General features: G+C 35.0%; 1 protein-coding gene across 1 annotated transcript; it reads right to left on the bottom strand.

The window, feature by feature from the left end:
- Window positions 1-5,632: 5,632 nt before the first annotated feature.
- LOC145032304 (MADS-box protein FLOWERING LOCUS C-like) lies at window positions 5,633-19,271 on the bottom strand. Its single transcript, XM_078981070.1, has 7 exons — window positions 18,708-19,271; window positions 6,832-6,904; window positions 6,672-6,733; window positions 6,479-6,578; window positions 6,317-6,358; window positions 6,198-6,239; window positions 5,633-6,091 (listed from the first exon to the last, which is right to left on the bottom strand). Exons 1-7 carry the CDS (start codon window positions 18,974-18,976, stop codon window positions 5,990-5,992), a joined length of 690 nt encoding a protein of 229 aa, XP_078837196.1. The 5' UTR covers window positions 18,977-19,271; the 3' UTR covers window positions 5,633-5,989.
- Window positions 19,272-19,524: the final 253 nt, after the last annotated feature.

Genomic DNA, 19,524 nt, shown 5'->3' on the forward strand with positions numbered 1-19,524 from the left:
GAAATCACTCTTTTACTCATAATCCGATTTTTTTATTAATTTATATTTCTCTTTTTGGTTTTAAATTAATGTTTTATTTATTAGAAATATTCACCTAATACCATAAAGTCACCCACCAGCTGCCATCACCACCACCACCAAAATTACATAAAATATTCACCCAATACCATCACCACCAAAACTACATAAATGGTTCATATGGTTTACCCGTCGTCACAAATTCAATCTCTACTACCTTAAAAGACTAAATTACCCTCATATTAACAGACAAAAAACAACGGTCTATATTTTCCGGATTTGTATTCCGGCCGCTGCCATACATGGCAATAAAGTTCAATCTGTGAGACAATTTATTTATTTTCCTTATTTATTGCAAGAAATAATGATTTAGATTTATTTACTTATGTAATTAGATGATATTGTTTATCTTCATTTACTAGATTATCTCAATGCAATTCAACATACTACTTTACTTTACAAAGCAATCCTCCCGACCCGACAACGCCATGAAATCTTTTCTAGTAATATATTATATAAATATCATGTTACAACAGTATACTTTGACACTTTTGAAATTTTTACACCAAATTTTCGACAGTATACTCTACCTCTTTTGAAATTGTGCCACCAATTATGTCAATTGCCGTTTCGTCCCTCGCCGCCCTTGTCATCCAATCACCGGCTCCTTCATCCAATCACCGACTCCTTCCACCGCCCTCTATTGCTTTCATCTACCTTTGCTTCCCCGAAAAGTCTCTGCTCTCGATTTCTATAATTCTATCTCACTCTTTTACTTCTCTGTAAATCGATTTGAAACAACGCGGTTCCAGATCTTGGACGCAAGGTCAGAACAGCCTACCATCAACATTGATTTTTCTGTATGTTCTCTTTCTTCTATCCTCTTTGTCTTCCTGTTTTTTCTTCTGTACAGAAAGCAGAAAAAGGTCATCAACGCTTGACCAGACCTGAAGTCACTTCGATTTATTGGATTTAACACACCATAAAACTTGTGAAATTACGTTGTTACTCATAAAGAAGTGGAGTTTGTTTCTCATTCATCGGCCACTTGACTCTTCTTTAATCAGATTTACTTTGAACTTTTATGTGTCAACTTACAAGTTACAAAATTACTTATATACCATTACTGTTTTATGGAAATCATTGTCAAATGACTTTTGTTTGACTTGAGTAGACCAACATCTGTTTCTCAAGGAACGTGCCAGACTACAAAATGAAGGTCCATTAGTATACAATTCAGAATGGGTTAAAGCATGTAAAAAAGACACGTCACGCTGTTGAAAAACATTTGAAATAGAATGTACAGGAACATGGTTTTCCTTTTTTTAAGGAAAGAAAAAAGCGAATAAGACGCGTGGTGGGGATATAGGTACATCCTTCTATTGCACCGCCATTTCCTCTTCCAGATTCAATTGCATGTAAGCATCTGAAAATGGCGTTTGGGATTCGGAAGAAGTTGAATTAGGGTTTTCAGTTTCTTTCACGCGTTAACATATGCTTATCGAAGTATCAACGCACAGCGCATCAGGTTTTCCGCTCATCCCCACTCAGTTATCGGATATCAGTAAGTAATTCATACGTTCGATTTTATATGTCTTGTCTTCGTATCTGGTTATGTCCAAAACGTTGAAGGAGATGCTCGTTGGTAGCGCCGTCGTATATGGAAACCTTGATTGCTTAGCTTGAGATCAGTACTCACTCACCTAATACGAGTTTTGGTGAATCATAATATCAAATTTGTTTTTATTGCATGTTTTGATGTGGTTATACTTTCTGAGTTCTCTTAATTTGAAGTTGAGAGAACCATGGTTATTGTTTCTAGATGTCCTGAATTGTGGTTTGCTTCAGGATCAGGTAATTCTTATTTTGAGTTATACTAGATTTTATTTGGACATTTACAGACACGCAACTATCATATCTTATATGTAGTGTCCTAATATTTGGAAAATAGCAATTACAATAGCCTCAGTTATATGCCAAGAGCATAATTAAGAAGTCCCAAAATGATTAATAATCTACCTAGTCAACTAAAATACAACTAGAAATATCAAAAGGGTGCTATTAAATTCTCAACACACAAAAGATATGTCTCTACTTGCCTGATAAAATACATGCCCAAAAGAAACAAGTGTTAAACTTAAAGCCTAGAAAGAAGAAGATATCATTATACTTACCTAAGCAATGTAAATCATATCTAATATAATTAAGTAAACCACAATGTAAATATACCTCTCTAAAGCGATGGACTGAAATCAAATGTAAGATTTAGGCTTTGGGTCTAAACCAAGTTGTAGATTTTAATTTCCATCATGTAGATTCTAGATAGAGTTGGGTAAAGAGTCATTGCTAATGTTTTTAATGATGTAAAAGGAAGGAGGGTTTGTCACGGGTGGCGTACTTTTTGAGCTTCCATCACGTGCTTTAATTTGTGTACTTCACTAGTTGATGTCGGTGGTTTCCTTCACTTGTTTACAACGAAGCCCTTGAGGTTGAAATATGTAAGGGTTAAGCTCTCATAGATTTTGAGAACATGTTTTGTACAATTGGAATTATTTTCTTAGTGTGTGTTCTATGAAATGCTCATGAAACTGTTCCAATATCTATATTATGTAAATTGATTAACGCGTTAGTTGTTTAGCTTACGGTTTCCCGGGATTTGAAAGAAGGATGTTCTAGTGTGAAGGGCAAGTGTTTAACCTAGGTCAAGGTGATCAAAGGCAGACCGGAGATAACAATGAATATTAGAATGATGAACAATGTTAGTGATCAGTGGCGGATCCAGAACCAATAATTAAAGAAGTTCACTTTGTATAAAAATTTAATTAATTAATAAATCTTAATTTTCTAGGGTATTTTATTTTTAAGTTAAGTGGGTGCCAAAAATCTTTAGTGGTGTCCAAACATACATCTTTTCAAAAAGAAAAAAAGAAAAACTTGTTTGTCTATAATAGAAGGTGGCACATACTTGTAAGTGGGTGTCATGCACCCCACTAGAATGGACTGTATCCGCCACTGATAGTGATTAAAACTCGATATGATCAGAATAGATGTAATTCTAGTTTGTAATAAATCTAATTAATGATTTGGAATTATTGTAATAAATGGTGGTATGGTATCTTGATGAATGTAATATTGGTAATTGAGGTATTTAACTAGCTATCTCTGTCAAATTCAGGGTGTTACACTTGCACAAAGGCAACCCCCTTCAATCTAGTAAATTGAATACTAGAGTTTATGTTAACAAAATATATGTCAAGCTTGTTCTCAAGAACAAGTCAAAAATTTAATGTGTAGAAATCAGTGATTTGTATATAACATAAAGCAATTAAAAAAAATCTGAAGTCAATTCGTAATAAAAATCGAACAAACATCAAACAAAATGGGGCCGTCTATGTTCTCTTCGTTTCGATATAAAATTTGGAATCGTGTTTGTGTCTTCTTTGATTCGATTTCTGTCTATGTGATTTGTCTAAGATTTTCACTTTGGTCTTCTTTTTTATTTTTCATTCTTTACAGGAGCATAATGACTGAAAACTCTTTGTATTTTTCATGTAGTTACAAAATTAACATTATGCAAAAAATATAAATAAAAATAAATCCAGTAACATGAAGCATGGGCCTGTCACTTATCTAGTTCATGTGGTACTTTTTCTCAAGGAGACAAGACAATGATTAGGTTGTTACTTGGTACTTGGTAGATCCTACTGGGATTGTCCTAGGAATGAAGACTTAGCCGTCTTTGGCCCATATTCGACCCACTAGCCCATTATGCTTTATGTCTCGTTTTCTTCATCTTCAAGGCAAGGCTTTAAGAACAATATTTGTATGAGAGGATATTTGAGGCATGATTTATTGGTATGCACGTGCATTACTCAAAACAATATTTGTAGTCTTGTTTAATTAAAAAAAAATCTTGTTTCTAGTCCTTTTTTTTTCCTAATTAGAGTGGATGGATATACTGTTTTTTTTTAATTATTTATTTTTTTATTTTTAACACACTGAATCTGCCATTCTTTTCAAGTGCCAGTTTTATAAGTGACTTTCCATATATTTTTTATAGTGTGGAATTATTTGAGATGAGATATTTCTTTGCATATATATATTTTTTGTTTTACTTCCTAAACATTGCATATTGTTTTGGGAGGTCTACATAAGGATGGGCCCATTGGGTCCAAAACTAGGTGATTCTAATGTTCCTTGACCAATCCTTAGATTTTGTGTTTTTATTCTTAATATATTACTTAACTTTTTGTTCAATTTGAAGCTTACTCTTGTGGTCTAATAAACAGTGTTGGCAAGTAAAACTTTCCCATGGTTTGCATTAACAATTGATTTATATCTGTTTTGATAGTTTTGTTTGTTTTGGAAGCAACAATTCATCACCAAATGGGTTAGCTTATCAATTATTCTGCAGATGTATTCCTATTGCTTATGTTTTCCAATTGGCTCCACAGCAAGGCATGTATGTTGTAACAATGTCCTTTTTTTTTAAACATTCCAGCTAACTTGGCACCAGATCAATTTGGGTTATAACAAGTAAATGCAAGAAATAGCAACATACCTCCATTTATTGTACATTATAGCATCCTACTTCTATTTCTCCTGATTAACAGCATTGCACTTCCAAAAAAAAGTATCAAGGCATTGTATTTTCAAATTTCTACCCAATTATAGCATATTGTATTTTCAATTTTTTCTTATTCGGACGACATATTTTGAAATTCCTAACCAAAATTTAACAGTAAAAAGTGACATGAATGTATGTTGCTACTTCTTGCATTTGGTAGTAAATCAATCTAGGTTATAACAAAATACTAAACCCAGAAAAGGAAAAAAGGGTAGAATGCAAGAAATATCAAACCTATGTCCTTTTATTTGTGTATTGTATTATCCTACATTCCTTTCTCCCAACTACATCATTGTACTTCAAAAATCATGCTCAGTATAGGATTTTAGTTTGAAAAGTGTAGAATGTTGTAGTAGGATGAAATGAAAGTAGGTTGCTATTGCTTGCATTTAAGTTTAACCCACAGAATGAAACCGCAATATGTGTTGGGATTCATCCTCCCTTTGTTCATGTCCAGCTTCTTGTCTTTTAAAAACTATCCAGAAATTTCGCTGCTGCTGCTGCTGCTTAATTCATGTAAGGAGACTGTTATATTTTGTACATCTAGTTGCAGTAAATTCTACGAGAAGAGAGCACTTTAATCCTAGTATTCATCAGATTTTATTTATCTACTCTACAAAATAATCAACATGTCACTGTATTTATAATAGGGAAAAAGTCAGAAAAACCCCAACAAACTATACTATTGTCCCAGATTAGTCAGGAAACCTTTTTTTTTTTTTTTTTTTTTTGTCCCAGTTAGGTCTGATGGCTGTATCAGAGTCGATTTTTTGTGTTCCATTTTGGCAAAAAGCATTTGCACAGCTAAAATCCTTTTAGCCATATTTACATCTTTTTTCTTTAGGTGTACAATTTTTTTTTCAAATAAGGACCTAATTGGAACAAAAAAAGTTGTGACTAATCTGAAGCACTGGGCATAGTTTGTTGGAGTTTTTCAATGTTTACCCTTTATAATAATATATATGTGATGAGGTAATATGAGACAGGTTTTAGCAACAAGTGATGGATGGAAGATGGTATGTTATATGGTTCATACAAACAAGCACATATACTCGCATACACTGGAAACTCATTACACAGTATAGAGGGGTAAAATTTACAAGGCTGTTTGCTGTTTAACTTCAGTTTTAAGGTAGTTGTGTGGGTGGGGGACGAAAACAGAAATACAAAGAGGAATAAAGAGTTCACTGCATTATTAGCCACAGCAAAGATAGAGGGTGACAACCATCACTGCTTGAAAAACAATTCAACTTTCTCCTTCATAGTATATATATATTATATAATATATATAACACATCGCAAAATGATGGAGAGATATTTTGCCTTTTCAAAAACAACCAACCATCACCAGGTGACCTGAAAGTCTGTATACGGAGGTGTTGCTGCTGCAGCAGCATCACCAGAATCCTCATTCATCTCATTCTCATTCATCCTTGCTGCCTCAATCTGTAGCCACTCAAAACAGAAACAAACATTTCAACAATGGATAGGATAGGAAAAGAAAAGGAAAATTTATTTTGTTACTTTTATTCGGTATGGTTATTGGTTTTACCTCCTTCATTATAATGCTGTTCTCTCTCTTCAGCTGTGTTTCCTGCAAGTACAAAGGACACACCATTAGTTAGTGGCTTTCAGTTCAACAAGCAGAAAAAGCCTCAAGGGATGGAATACCTTCTCCTGCAGGCCTTTGACAACCCCCATCATTAGCTGTGTCTGCAATAAGCCATATGCAAGTCAACACATTTTTATATACACACACACATATCATATGTGCTAAAAAGAAATCTCTTTATTTTTTTTCAACTCATCAACTGGTAAGGTAAGTAAGCTAACCTTCCTGATTCTGACTAGTCGGAGAAAGTTATTCAAATGTCGTTCCAGCTGATTGAAACCAGCTATATCTAGATGCTTGATGTTGTTCTCTTCCAGATGGCTGCATACATACCATTGAAAACCAATAAACTCAAGTCACAGTAGTAGAAAGAGTATGTGGTTTGGTTTGGGGTAAAAACTTAAGTATGATTACCGTTGGACTATATGTGTCAGCTCATCAACAGTACACGCATCCCCATATTCTGAAGCAAGCTTCTGCAGTAGTAACAAGTTTCACAAAAGATGGAATATAAGATTCACTGTCATATCAAGCTAACCAGAAAAAAAATATATCTGATGCTGGATATGCATACCTCTTGTAGGGTCATGCGGGTAATTTCTTCCGTCTTCTTGTAGCTTTGATAGCTGCTCAGAATCTTAGCCATGCTGTGTTACAACAAAACAAAATCAAGCCCTAACTCACTGGTAAAAACATGAAAATCAAGGCAGCATAAATTTGTATGGAAAACACACTCTTCCTTGAATAAGCCTTGTTTGATTGTAGTATTTCCTAGTCCCTACCCAAGTAAAATTAGTTATTAATATACTCTTCCTTTGAGACATTGGTATGTATGTCAGAGCTGCACCTCCAACATCTGTTAATTTTGTGTATGTATGAACCTATTAACTGGTTAGATGACTTTTTGGGTTGATGATAACAGCTGACAGGAGTAAAAATAGTATTTTAAGTTGGTAGGAGTAAGAGTAGTGAATGTTTAACGAAAGCATAGTAATTAGCAAATAACAAACCAGATAAACTAATGCATAACCAACCAAATAATTAAATTACCAAAATGTCCTCAGATCATATAGCTAAAATTAATGAGCCTGCATTTCCTGTTTTACCCTTTCTCTTGTATGTAAACTTTAAGCCTCACTTAGTGATACCCCCCACCCCCCTCCTCTACTAGAACCACCTTGTCAACTCTCCATGTGGCCTCTTTATTGCGTCCTCAGCCTTCCATGCATTTGATGACATATGCTCCAAGTAACATCTCACCATCTTCATGGGATCATTAAAACTAACCTCCATCAATTTCTCATATTTTGCTATCGCAACATTATGACAAAACTCATGACCATCACTAGATAACAACCTTTTCAAACACCCCCTTTCGTCAGTATTTTCATCAAGCAACTTCAACGGATACGCAAGTGCGCTTTAAATAATTTTAGCTCCCACCCTCATCCTTTCCATGGAGGCAAATCTTTGCCTGTTAGGTAAGAGGACAGCAAGTTACAAACTCTGTCTCTGTCTCGGTAGGACATGGATCTTTTGCTCCTCCTTGTTAAGAGTGTCTTTAATGAGGTCAACTATAGCAACAAGGCACAATAAAGCACACTTGAATAACTGTCATCTTAACAAGGTTTTTGCTTGAGCAATCGGTTTCTTAACCCGTCCATGTGAGCTTCCACTACCAATGATGGTGGTTATATCTATAATCAATACCACTTTAGTCACGAGTCCTAAGACTTTAGTTCCAGCATTCTCAAGGGTTAACCCTCCTATATCCCTCCTCACATTACAATTCCTCTGTAGAATATCAGTAATATCATCAAGATATCAACTTTTTTGTTCCATTGTATCCTTAATAGATTGATGGGGCATGTGATCAATTCCTCGCATTATATTTCCTCTGGCATAAAATCTTTAAGATCGAGGGTTGTAGCTATTTGAACCATATGGCCACTATTAGTAATGCCTTTATCTTGACCTTGATTTTGTGATCCATCTGCATCATCTTACGAGCAGTAGGGTGAAACACAAGATGATCCAACAAAGCACTTCCGAAAGGTAGCCACACATCCGCATTTGTCCATAAGAGTGTGGTTACCTAAATGTTGCTCGAATGCTAAGGAAAGCAATTGTTGCTCTTGCAACTCTCGTTTTGTTGTTGTTTACACAACAATTGTTCGTCTTATATTGATAGTTGTGGTGGTAAACTCAACAATTGAGGTTCTTGAGTGAACCTAGGAACAAACAACTTTTTAGGAACCCAATGGACCTGAGGATTTATCAAAAACTTGACCATGTAAATTTGTCATCTTAGGTTGATTTTGTAGTGGTAATTTTTGATGAACTCTAAGGATGCTTGAAGAGGGTCTACATGCCTACTGTGAACTAGGAAGTTTGACTAATTTGTAACATTCTTTTGACTATAGATAAACCACAGAGTATGGATATAAACTTAGAATTTGGAACACATAATTGTGGAATAATGAGATCTTGAAGAGAATCATATTTAGGGACAATAAAAGTGACATCCCTTCTTGACCAAAGAGAGAATAAGGATTACACATCGATCTTTGCCTTTCTAGTTGTATCATTTTGGCCAATGGATACAAGTTACCCCCATTATTAGAAGGAACTAATGATGCAGAGTTCCTAAAATGCCTCTACATACCTTTAGAAATACCAAAGAACCACCACCCAAGTTATTAGAAATTAGTGAGTTAGTAATCTTATTCCTAACCTTCATAGCCCACCGCAGATGTAGCATACCATCTCCAAATAGAATACATGGCGAGTCTTGAGATGCATTTGCAAGACGTACTAACATTTCTACCCCTAAGTATCCACCCTCAAACCAACCAATGTCACTTGTAAAAGGACTTGAGGATCCTATACAAGAGAACCATGGATGTTAGTACAAGTATTTGTGGTTCTCTTTCTAAATGTTCATTTAGTTGCATTTTAATAACAAGATTATTGCCATTCTGCCATTTAGACCTATCTTTGGAGCAAATCTGGTAATCCTTGTTGCCAACCCCACCTTTTTGTAGAAGATGGGGGTTCCCACTGGAAGATATGCCATCTCTTCTAGAACCTAAAATTTGATAATCATATTTAGCATGGAAATCGAATTTTAATCCAGAAGTCAAGTCCAACAGTTGATACGTTGGACTGTGGGATTTTCTTGTCAACAAGCATTTCAAGCGCAAAAAGTAATTATTGTCGCCTAAAGAGTGATTACCTATAGGTAGCCAACAAATAAACCGTCGGTGGTTGGATGGAAAACCTACCCTTTCATCTATATATTTGGGTTTGAATCGAACATCAACTAGGGTGATGCATTTGTGAAAAGTTGTGAAATTATTGTCGGCAGTGGGCCTTCCTTTGTTACTGTTGATTCAATAATGTTAGGCTTTGATTTCTCCATTTTAATTACCAAGTCCAGCACAACGCTTGGTCTGGATTTCGCGAGACAAATTTTTTTCTCAGTAATATCTTTACAAAGCCTGTTTATGTAACGACCTGCCTCTTTTGAATTTGATGCCTCTTTGAGTCGAGTTGGCATCTCAACAAGACTTTGTAACTTGGTTATCGCTCCGACCCAGCTCTGCATGGCTTATATATTGCTTCGACTTTTTAAGATTTATCCGCTAGCAAAATACTCATTTCTTTGTTTGAAGGGGGCATGTTTAGCATCTTATTCCATCCTTCTGGTCCGCAGGGTTGATTCTGTTGTTCCTCTGCCCCATCATTGAAATCCCGACAATAGTGGTGGTGGTGGCGGCGACAAAGGCAACATCAATGGTGGTTTGTAGTTGTTGCCTTCGCATTCCCCGTTTAAAATAATGGAATGGATCCTCTTTCGAGGAACAATGAAACTTCTTGTTCTACTACCTCTACCCTTTGAGCCAAAGTTCATAGGGTCACTACTCTTACACCAATTGCTATGACTTGTATGAAATTGGAATTAAATCAACATTAAACCTAGAAAAGAAGACAAGTGGTTTTTTTATGGAAATTGATGGAAAATGATTAAGATAGAAGCTGGCAATTCAAGAAGCTAGAAGTCTCCTAATAGGATCACAAATCTGTTCTAACAGAAAAGATGCCTATCATCTCGAAGATTCTCTAAGGTATTATAATGTAAGTGTGACATATCACGAGGGTGTGGTTTATCTAGATTCACGAAGTAGGCAAGTAAGCAAGGTAGCAAGAGAAGAGTATCCGTATATATACATAGCAATAATGGTTGAATTAATCGTCTTACAAAGTATTTGAATTTCTTTGTGGTTCGGGTCTCGTGCCTTTTATTCCAATGTATTATGATAATTAAGCTACGTTATCTAAGGTATATACAACAACTAATCCCAATCCCAATACAAAGATGTAGGTAAAGTTGTCACTTCATCTAGGGTGGAGAGTAGAATGGTATATTTGAGATGTAGAAAGTTGTACCTTCATCCAAGGTAGAGAAATTGCATCCATAAATAGACTTATGTCACATAGAACGTAAGCCTACAATGGTGAAAGTAAATACTAGCAGTAGAGAAGCAAAAAATGGAGATGAGACATTAAAACGGAAAGCAAAAACTAGCACTAACGATGAATGAAAAGAGGGGACAAGAGTAAGAGGGTAAATATTACACAAAAACCACAAACCAGTAAGAAGAAACAAGAACCCACACTAGTCTTGCACTATTTTACCACCATGGTTCTAAACTTCAACGTCATCCTATATAATGTTATGTCAGCTATAAACCAATTATTTCATGTATAACCTTACATTATTTTCCCACTTTCTTTGGCCACCCTCTTTTTGCATCATCAATTTTGTCTTTACCCTATCGATCGCATAATGTTATGTCAGCTATAAACCAACCTCTAATAATGTTCTTAACACATATCGATCGCAACATCCCTCATTTTCACGAATTTGATCTTCATTTCATGATCCTCCAATCAGCCAATATTCTGATCCATACAACAAAATTCGCCCAAGTTCTTTAAAAATTACCCCTTTACTTAGAGCCGGGTGTTGTTGTGCTGAATTATGGTGACCACACTCTAACATCCTGCCTTAATGTGGTTGGTAATATCCTCTTCAACACCCCTTTTCTTATGGATCGTAGACCCAAAGTACTTGAAGCTCTCCTTTGGGTGTAGAACTTGCTACCGATATAAACTCTCTTTCATAATTTCGCTCCCATTGAAATTACACTATAGATATTTCGTCTTAACTATGTTGACTTTGTAACCCTTTTTCATCCAAATTCACCCTCTGGGTTAGCTATGTCTTTAATGTTTCTCACATTCAATGTGGCATATGTTCTCACAATGCCATATTCAAAAGCTAATCGAAAAAAAAAAACCACTTGTAACAACCCGTGAAGGCCTTGAGGCTAAACTCAGTGCTATGTTAGATCTATTATTCAATGTTGACTAAAAAATCAAGAAAGGCTAAAGAACTATACACTCTAGTAGAAGTACTTTACTATAGATGCTACAAGGAGTTTATCATTCTAATATTTAATTCCTACAAATTGATCAATTCTAGGGTTGTAAACGAACCAAACGAACACGAACAAGGTCTTGTTCATGTTCGTTCGTTTAAGTTAGTCGAACAACAAACAAACACGAACGGATAAACGAAAGAGAAATTGCATCCATAAATAGACTTATGTCACATAGAACGTAAGCCTACAATGGTGAAAGTAAATACTAGCAGTAGAGAAGCAAAAAATGGAGATGAGACATTAAAACGGAAAGCAAAAACTAGCACTAACGATGAATGAAAAGAGGGGACAAGAGTAAGAGGGTAAATATTACACAAAAACCACAAACCAGTAAGAAGAAACAAGAACCCACACTAGTCTTGCACTATTTTACCACCATGGTTCTAAACTTCAACGTCATCCTATATAATGTTATGTCAGCTATAAACCAATTATTTCATGTATAACCTTACATTATTTTCCCACTTTCTTTGGCCACCCTCTTTTTGCATCATCAATTTTGTCTTTACCCTATCGATCGCATAATGTTATGTCAGCTATAAACCAACCTCTAATAATGTTCTTAACACATATCGATCGCAACATCCCTCATTTTCACGAATTTGATCTTCATTTCATGATCCTCCAATCAGCCAATATTCTGATCCATACAACAAAATTCGCCCAAGTTCTTTAAAAATTACCCCTTTACTTAGAGCCGGGTGTTGTTGTGCTGAATTATGGTGACCACACTCTAACATCCTGCCTTAATGTGGTTGGTAATATCCTCTTCAACACCCCTTTTCTTATGGATCGTAGACCCAAAGTACTTGAAGCTCTCCTTTGGGTGTAGAACTTGCTACCGATATAAACTCTCTTTCATAATTTCGCTCCCATTGAAATTACACTATAGATATTTCGTCTTAACTATGTTGACTTTGTAACCCTTTTTCATCCAAATTCACCCTCTGGGTTAGCTATGTCTTTAATGTTTCTCACATTCAATGTGGCATATGTTCTCACAATGCCATATTCAAAAGCTAATCGAAAAAAAAAACCACTTGTAACAACCCGTGAAGGCCTTGAGGCTAAACTCAGTGCTATGTTAGATCTATTATTCAATGTTGACTAAAAAATCAAGAAAGGCTAAAGAACTATACACTCTAGTAGAAGTACTTTACTATAGATGCTACAAGGAGTTTATCATTCTAATATTTAATTCCTACAAATTGATCAATTCTAGGGTTGTAAACGAACCAAACGAACACGAACAAGGTCTTGTTCATGTTCGTTCGTTTAAGTTAGTCGAACAACAAACAAACACGAACGGATAAACGAACCATATTTTCTTGTTCATGTTCGTTCGTTTAACAAATTACTTTGTTCATGTTCGTTCATTTATGTTCGTGAACATGTTAAACGAACATAAACGAACAAACATAAACGAACAAAGATAAAAAAAACACAATTGAACATATATGAACATAAACGAACATATAATATAGCAATATAATAAAAAATAATTAAATATAGATGAATATAAATAAACTTAAACGAACGAACATAAACGAACGTAAATGAACATCATAAACGAACGTTCACGAACATAAATGAACGAACGAGACAATTGTTCATGTTCGTTCATTTAACTAAACGAACGATAATTTTTGTTCATATTCGTTCATTTATTAAATAAACGAACATAAACGAACTTCCCGCCGAACAGTTTACGAACGGTTCGCCGAACGTTCAGTTCGTTTACAGCCCTAATCAATTCACATTTTGTTATGGAAAAATTCTATGAAAGGAAACACATTCAACACAACATGAAAATGAATGAATTCATCCAAATGGCATCGATAATCGACTTCCATCATAATGAGAAGATCATAAGAAAAAATGGAGCATTGCAAACATACTCAAAGCAATGATATCTAGTGATATATGTAGTCGAAGGCAATTTATATGGTTTGATATCTAAACATACTCAAAGCAATGATATCTATCTTTTTAAGGCAACGAGAATCTTACTTGGATCCTGGTAGGTCTACCATTTAGTTCAAAAGCTATCAAGAGCAAATGGACTTTCAAAAAATGAAATCGAGAATTGATGGCACACTTGAAAAGTTCTAGATGCATAAGTAGCCAAAGGTTTTACACGAAATAAGAGTTTGCTATTTTGACACATACACCCTTGCAACATATATAACAATTGTTAATTTTGACTGTCTGACCTCTGTTAACAATCACATGGCTTCTTGAATGGTAAATTAAAGGAGGTAAATATTAAAAAACCTTAAGGTTCCATAAAGGATAAGAAAATAAAGTTTGTAGATATAGATTGGCTCAATCTTTGTAACACCTCAAGGATGCTTGAAACAATAACATAAAAATTTAATCAAGTCATTATAACCGAATGATGTAAAATTAATGAATCATACCAATATCTAGAGTTTGTTCTTTATCGAAAAAAAATATAAAAATATCTAAATTTATATATTAACATTGTGAATGTGAAAAATATTTTTCGGATTCACCGTGTGAATCTGGATTCACGTTGTGAATTTTCAAAGATTCACATTGTGAATTTGACGTAAAAAAAATCGAATTTTATATCATTGGAATAAGGATAAAAAGTTATGAATTTCTGTATTTTTAGTTTTTTTTTTGATAAAAAATAAGTTCTAAAAATTGAAAAAAAAGATTTTTTCCTTGGTTAATTATAGTTCTCTATTGAACCTCATCCTATATATATGGCCGATTTGTTAACAATAATTGAATTTCCATATACTACTACCACCTTTTATACTACCCTTTGCTTCATTGTATTTTGAAAAAACTTTCTGCCAACTAATAACATAATGTTGAGGGAAAAATTGCTTCAAGGATATAAAATGCTCACTTTGAAGCAAAACATCACATTTTACAAAACTTGTTAATAATCATATTTGAACCCTAGAACCGACAAACCATTGTAAATCAAGTAGTTATGGTAACCTAACGAGTGTTTTATGTTCCTACTAAACAAGATTTAACAACTATTAATTAAATTGTTGGAAGATATTATCATACAACAAGCCAACAATTAGTATCATAAGAATGATGTAAAGGGGAGGTAAGATGTAAGAGGGCCTTTATTCGAGGATAAGGAGACTGCTTCTATTGATAACCTCCAATATATAAAAAGACGTACGAACCTCCAACATAAGAAAAGACGCGAGTGCATACTATATGATCTCCTTCATGTAACACGCCAACCCCATGAAGAATAGACAATGGTGAGCAACTAAAAAACAAGCATATATAAGAAGTATGGTCGAGTAAAGAGAAAAAGTGAAAGCACATACTATCAATATAAACTGAGCAGTCAACATAAACAGTTAAGAGGAAGCTAGTACCTAAACTAGTCTTATATTACTCCGCTATCCTAAGTTAAGCTTCCACATCATTGGCAACAAGGAAGCAAGAATATGACGACATGTTAGACTTGAAGGATTTGGATCCTTCTTGAATCGTTGACCATGATCGTCTTTACTATCCTAACTACATTTGTAGTTGTCTTCTATGGTCACCTCTAAATCATTGCGACCTTCGTTCTCTTGATTTCTTGATGATTTATGCTACTCTTAACTAGTTTCTAATTGTTGTGTTCGTTATCTAATCTAAAAATATACTCATCACATATTCATCATCATTTTGTTGACCTCCATCTTTCTTTTCGTGTTTTCTTGATCGGCTAACAACCAAATCCATACAACAAAGTTGGATTATGGAATTTTTCATTTGTTTCAACATGACTTTCTTGTTAAACAAAACTCATGCGGTGCTCTCCACTTCGACTAACCCTCATTTATGTGGTTGCTAACGTAACTAAAGCCATCTTTAATACCTCTGTGTTGGATCATAAATCTTTTTTCGCATAGAACTTGCTCACTCATACATACTCTTATTCATTTGTCATTTGGCTCCCCACTGAAATTACGTTGTAGATAGTTTTGACTTAGCCCTCTTTCTCCCGCCGACACCTTTAAAGTTTCCAACCTATCATTGAGCTCATTCTTAGTCTCTACCATCAAAACGATATCATGATTAAAGCACACATCATAGTGATACTCCTTATATATCTCACGAGAAACTCCATTTATAATAATAGTGAAGATCTAACAGCCAAGAATCGATACTTGATAAAGAAGCCCCTAATTTTCACTGGGAAAGATACAATGTCGGCAACTACAATTCGGATATAAGAGGACATAAGACATTGATCGATAGTATATACATATCATGTATAACCCTGACATAACTCCCTTAGCTCCTATAGCGATACACTATCATACTTGTTCTCTATTTTCTTCGTAAGGCGCCTAAGAAGGTGGGCCTCATCAGTCAATAGTATTGATTTTTTGATACTAGATATTGTCGTTTCTCATCTTAGGCTAGCCTTCAACACTTTCTTCAGTAGTTACATACTTTTATGGTTGTCGTAGCTTTAGGAATCCCCTTTGTTGTATCGCGATAGCCCCATGCATGGTGAAAATCATACGTATGGTCGTCGAGAAAGAGGTTGATAGTCGAGATACCATTAAATCGATTAGTGATACCATGGTGACTTAACGTATCATAGCAACAAAAACTATCTCTGCTTGTGGGGTATTGTTGGATTAGTGTTGGTCAATTTGATATTATAATTATTGTAGTACGGAAAAGATCGAGCAAAATACAAAATTCATGTTACTTATAAGAACCTAATCGATTCAATCAACATTAAACAACGTATTAAGATAATTATTTATTAGGAGATGATTATATGTTTAGATAATCATCCATATATACTTGCCTAATGAGGTGTAATCATCCATATATACTTGCTTAATGAGGTAATTATCCATATACTTATCTAATGAGATAATTATATGCTTAAGAATACAAACAAAGTAAGCTAACTTGTTTTTATCTATAACTAGAGATGTGAGGAATCCTATCATATCATCAAAAACTAAAAGCAAGATGACAACTTTTGCTCTTTATAATTGTATTGATGCTTTTCTGGTTTTCATATCCAATAACACAATATCAAGAGACCGGGTTTTCTACTTTGTTTTTTATTTTGACTCGACAAAAACACGTAATTTTTTGTTTTTCCGATCTTTTTACGCATTTGATCCGCTTAAAAGCTTTTCCCATCTTATGTTTACTTGTTATTTATATGTTTGATGTCAATAAAATATTGTAGCCGACTCCACCAGCAATTTTCAAGCATTTTTGAAGCCTTAGTTTCTCACACAAGGTTCCGGATGTGCACAAGATTCAATACTAACACCATGAAAGGATGATGGATTTGTTTTGTGTTCTACAAACAGGATAAGCACACCTTGAAATATTCTAAAATTTGCTTTATTTTTTAAAGTTTTGAATAGCATGTTGGAGGTTATCCATAACAAAAGAACCCTGGTCCTACAAAATAAATAAATAAAAGCCACCACCTAAAATATTCTCATTTGTCGAGGTTGACCACTTACAATGAACAGACCGTATGATTTTCCAATTGACTTTGCTCAACACCTACAACGTTTTGCACCAAAACAGTTTCTTTTTTGGCATGTTGCAACAAATAGAAAGAGTCTGATCATCCACGAAAACACATCTAGTAGTATGTCATTACTAAGCATGCTTTAATTAACTTCCAATCATGTACATAAATAAGTTCATTAATGATTGCACACCCACGTAATAATCCACTTAAATTTTACTTATATAGCGTGATAATTCACAAAGATTCAACAAGAGATACAGTAAAATCTCAAGCACACAAAAAAACTACATTCACACCTACCAAAGGTGGACATGACCAAAGCAACAAGGCAAAATACTACCTGAATATTCCTGTCATATCAAATCATGGTTTTTGCAATTTTTATGTTGTGGACCAATAACAGTGTGCTAAAATCAAGGTATTATTTTATGTCTGTGTCTGTCAACTCCTAGTTCAATTTTAGTCGTGAAGTGATTTTGCAGGTGGGTCCATACATTCTTAAAGAAGTAAACCAAGATACTATATAAAAGTAGCAAACCACCAATAACATTAACATAGGCTATTTAAGTAAAAGATTCTGATTCACCATACCTATATGGTGAGAGTGGGACTCCACATAAGATCACGTATATATTTATATTTGAGACTGCAACTCTATTTACCGGGAAAACATCTTTCGAATGGACTACACAACAACCGTGTTAGAAGCTTAATTCATCAGCAAAAATTATTACCGGTTAAGTTTCCAAAGTATAATGACATATCTTTAGTTACTTTGCAGCCGTTATATTCATGGATTAAATTTTGATGAAGAAAGCAAACAAACGATATTTTTAAAGATAACCCTGAACGATAATGGCCTTATGGAAAATAGAATGTATGTCGGCATATCCGGCCAGTTAAGTAGAAAAGAGCTGAGCCAAGCCAAGCCACAAGCGATGGATCAGATACAGATATACGGTAAGATTGTGTAGAATCGGGTGATCATATATAAGATTGTTGATCCAGCCGATGCAATTGGTAAGAGCATAATATATGAATCCACCAATTACTTAAATGCATCTCAATACATAGTTGAGTATTATTGTATACATGAGGCAGGAAAAATTTTGGCCCAAATCATAATGATCCTCTTTGAAAAATTAGAAATAGATACAGTAGAGATATAATTGAAACCCTCCCCGACTAGCAAAATAACTTCTTCGTGCCCTAAAATGATTGAAAATGATAGTGAAGCGAGTATTGTCTGACTTCATTCATAATCATCACTGAAGATCCAGGTCTCCGTAAAATATGAAACCGGAAGGTCAATTTTTTACAAAAAAAAAAAACGGCGATCAGATGACGAATCTGACAAACACGGTAAGAAGGAGACGTGTGTATATGATTTTCCATTTCTCATACTCAGACAGGAGAATTAATCGCGCGTACCTTTCACCGGTCGAAAACTCATAGAGCCTGCCTCTGCCGGAAAAGATGAAAAGAGCGACGTCGACGTCGCAAAGCACGGCCAACTCATGAGATTTCTTCATCAATCCATTCCGTCGTTTGGAGAAGGAGACTTGACGGCTGCTTTTGTCTTCGATCCGCTTCAATTCGACCTTTCCTCTTCCCATACCGAGAGTTGCTTTGAGTTTTAGGCGGAAACGAGAGCGGCTGTGTACCTTATCGCATGTCTTCCGGAACGCCAGTAATCGCATGAGTTCACCGAGACGAACGCGGTGTTTAGGGTTTTTGTAAGTGAAGGAAGTGTATGGTGGAGACGGTTCGATGGCATAGTATTAGTAACATGACTGGTCACACCGGTTGGCTTATGAGCCAGCATGTGTCGACATGGTGCGACGTGTACTTTAAGATCCCGGCTCACTCACACAGATATTTGCCGTTTGGGTTGGCGGTGTTCAGAAGGATTTTAACTCTACAGTCTTTTTGGGATATTTATCTTGGAATTGGGCATTTCTCAAAATATCTTTGGGTTATTTACATATTCACCCCCCGCCCGAACCCGCATTGGATCCCCCTTTTGGGCTTGAATGAGACTCCTCTTCCCTGGAAGTCTGTAGAATGTGGCTAAAGTATAAATACTCCAAGACTTTTATTAAAGAGTAAATTACACGAATGGTCCCTATGGTTTAGGGTAATTTGCATGTTTGGTCCCTAACTTATTTTTTTAACTCGGAAGGTCACTACTGTTTGTTTTTGGTTACTTTACGTACTGCATTATTTTTTCCTATTTAAATAATAGTCT

The sequence above is a fragment of the Lactuca saligna genome, chromosome 2 (genome assembly GCF_052625555.1).
Source record: "Lactuca saligna cultivar CGN05327 chromosome 2, ASM5262555v1, whole genome shotgun sequence".
NCBI classification, from domain to species: Eukaryota; Viridiplantae; Streptophyta; class Magnoliopsida; order Asterales; family Asteraceae; genus Lactuca; species Lactuca saligna.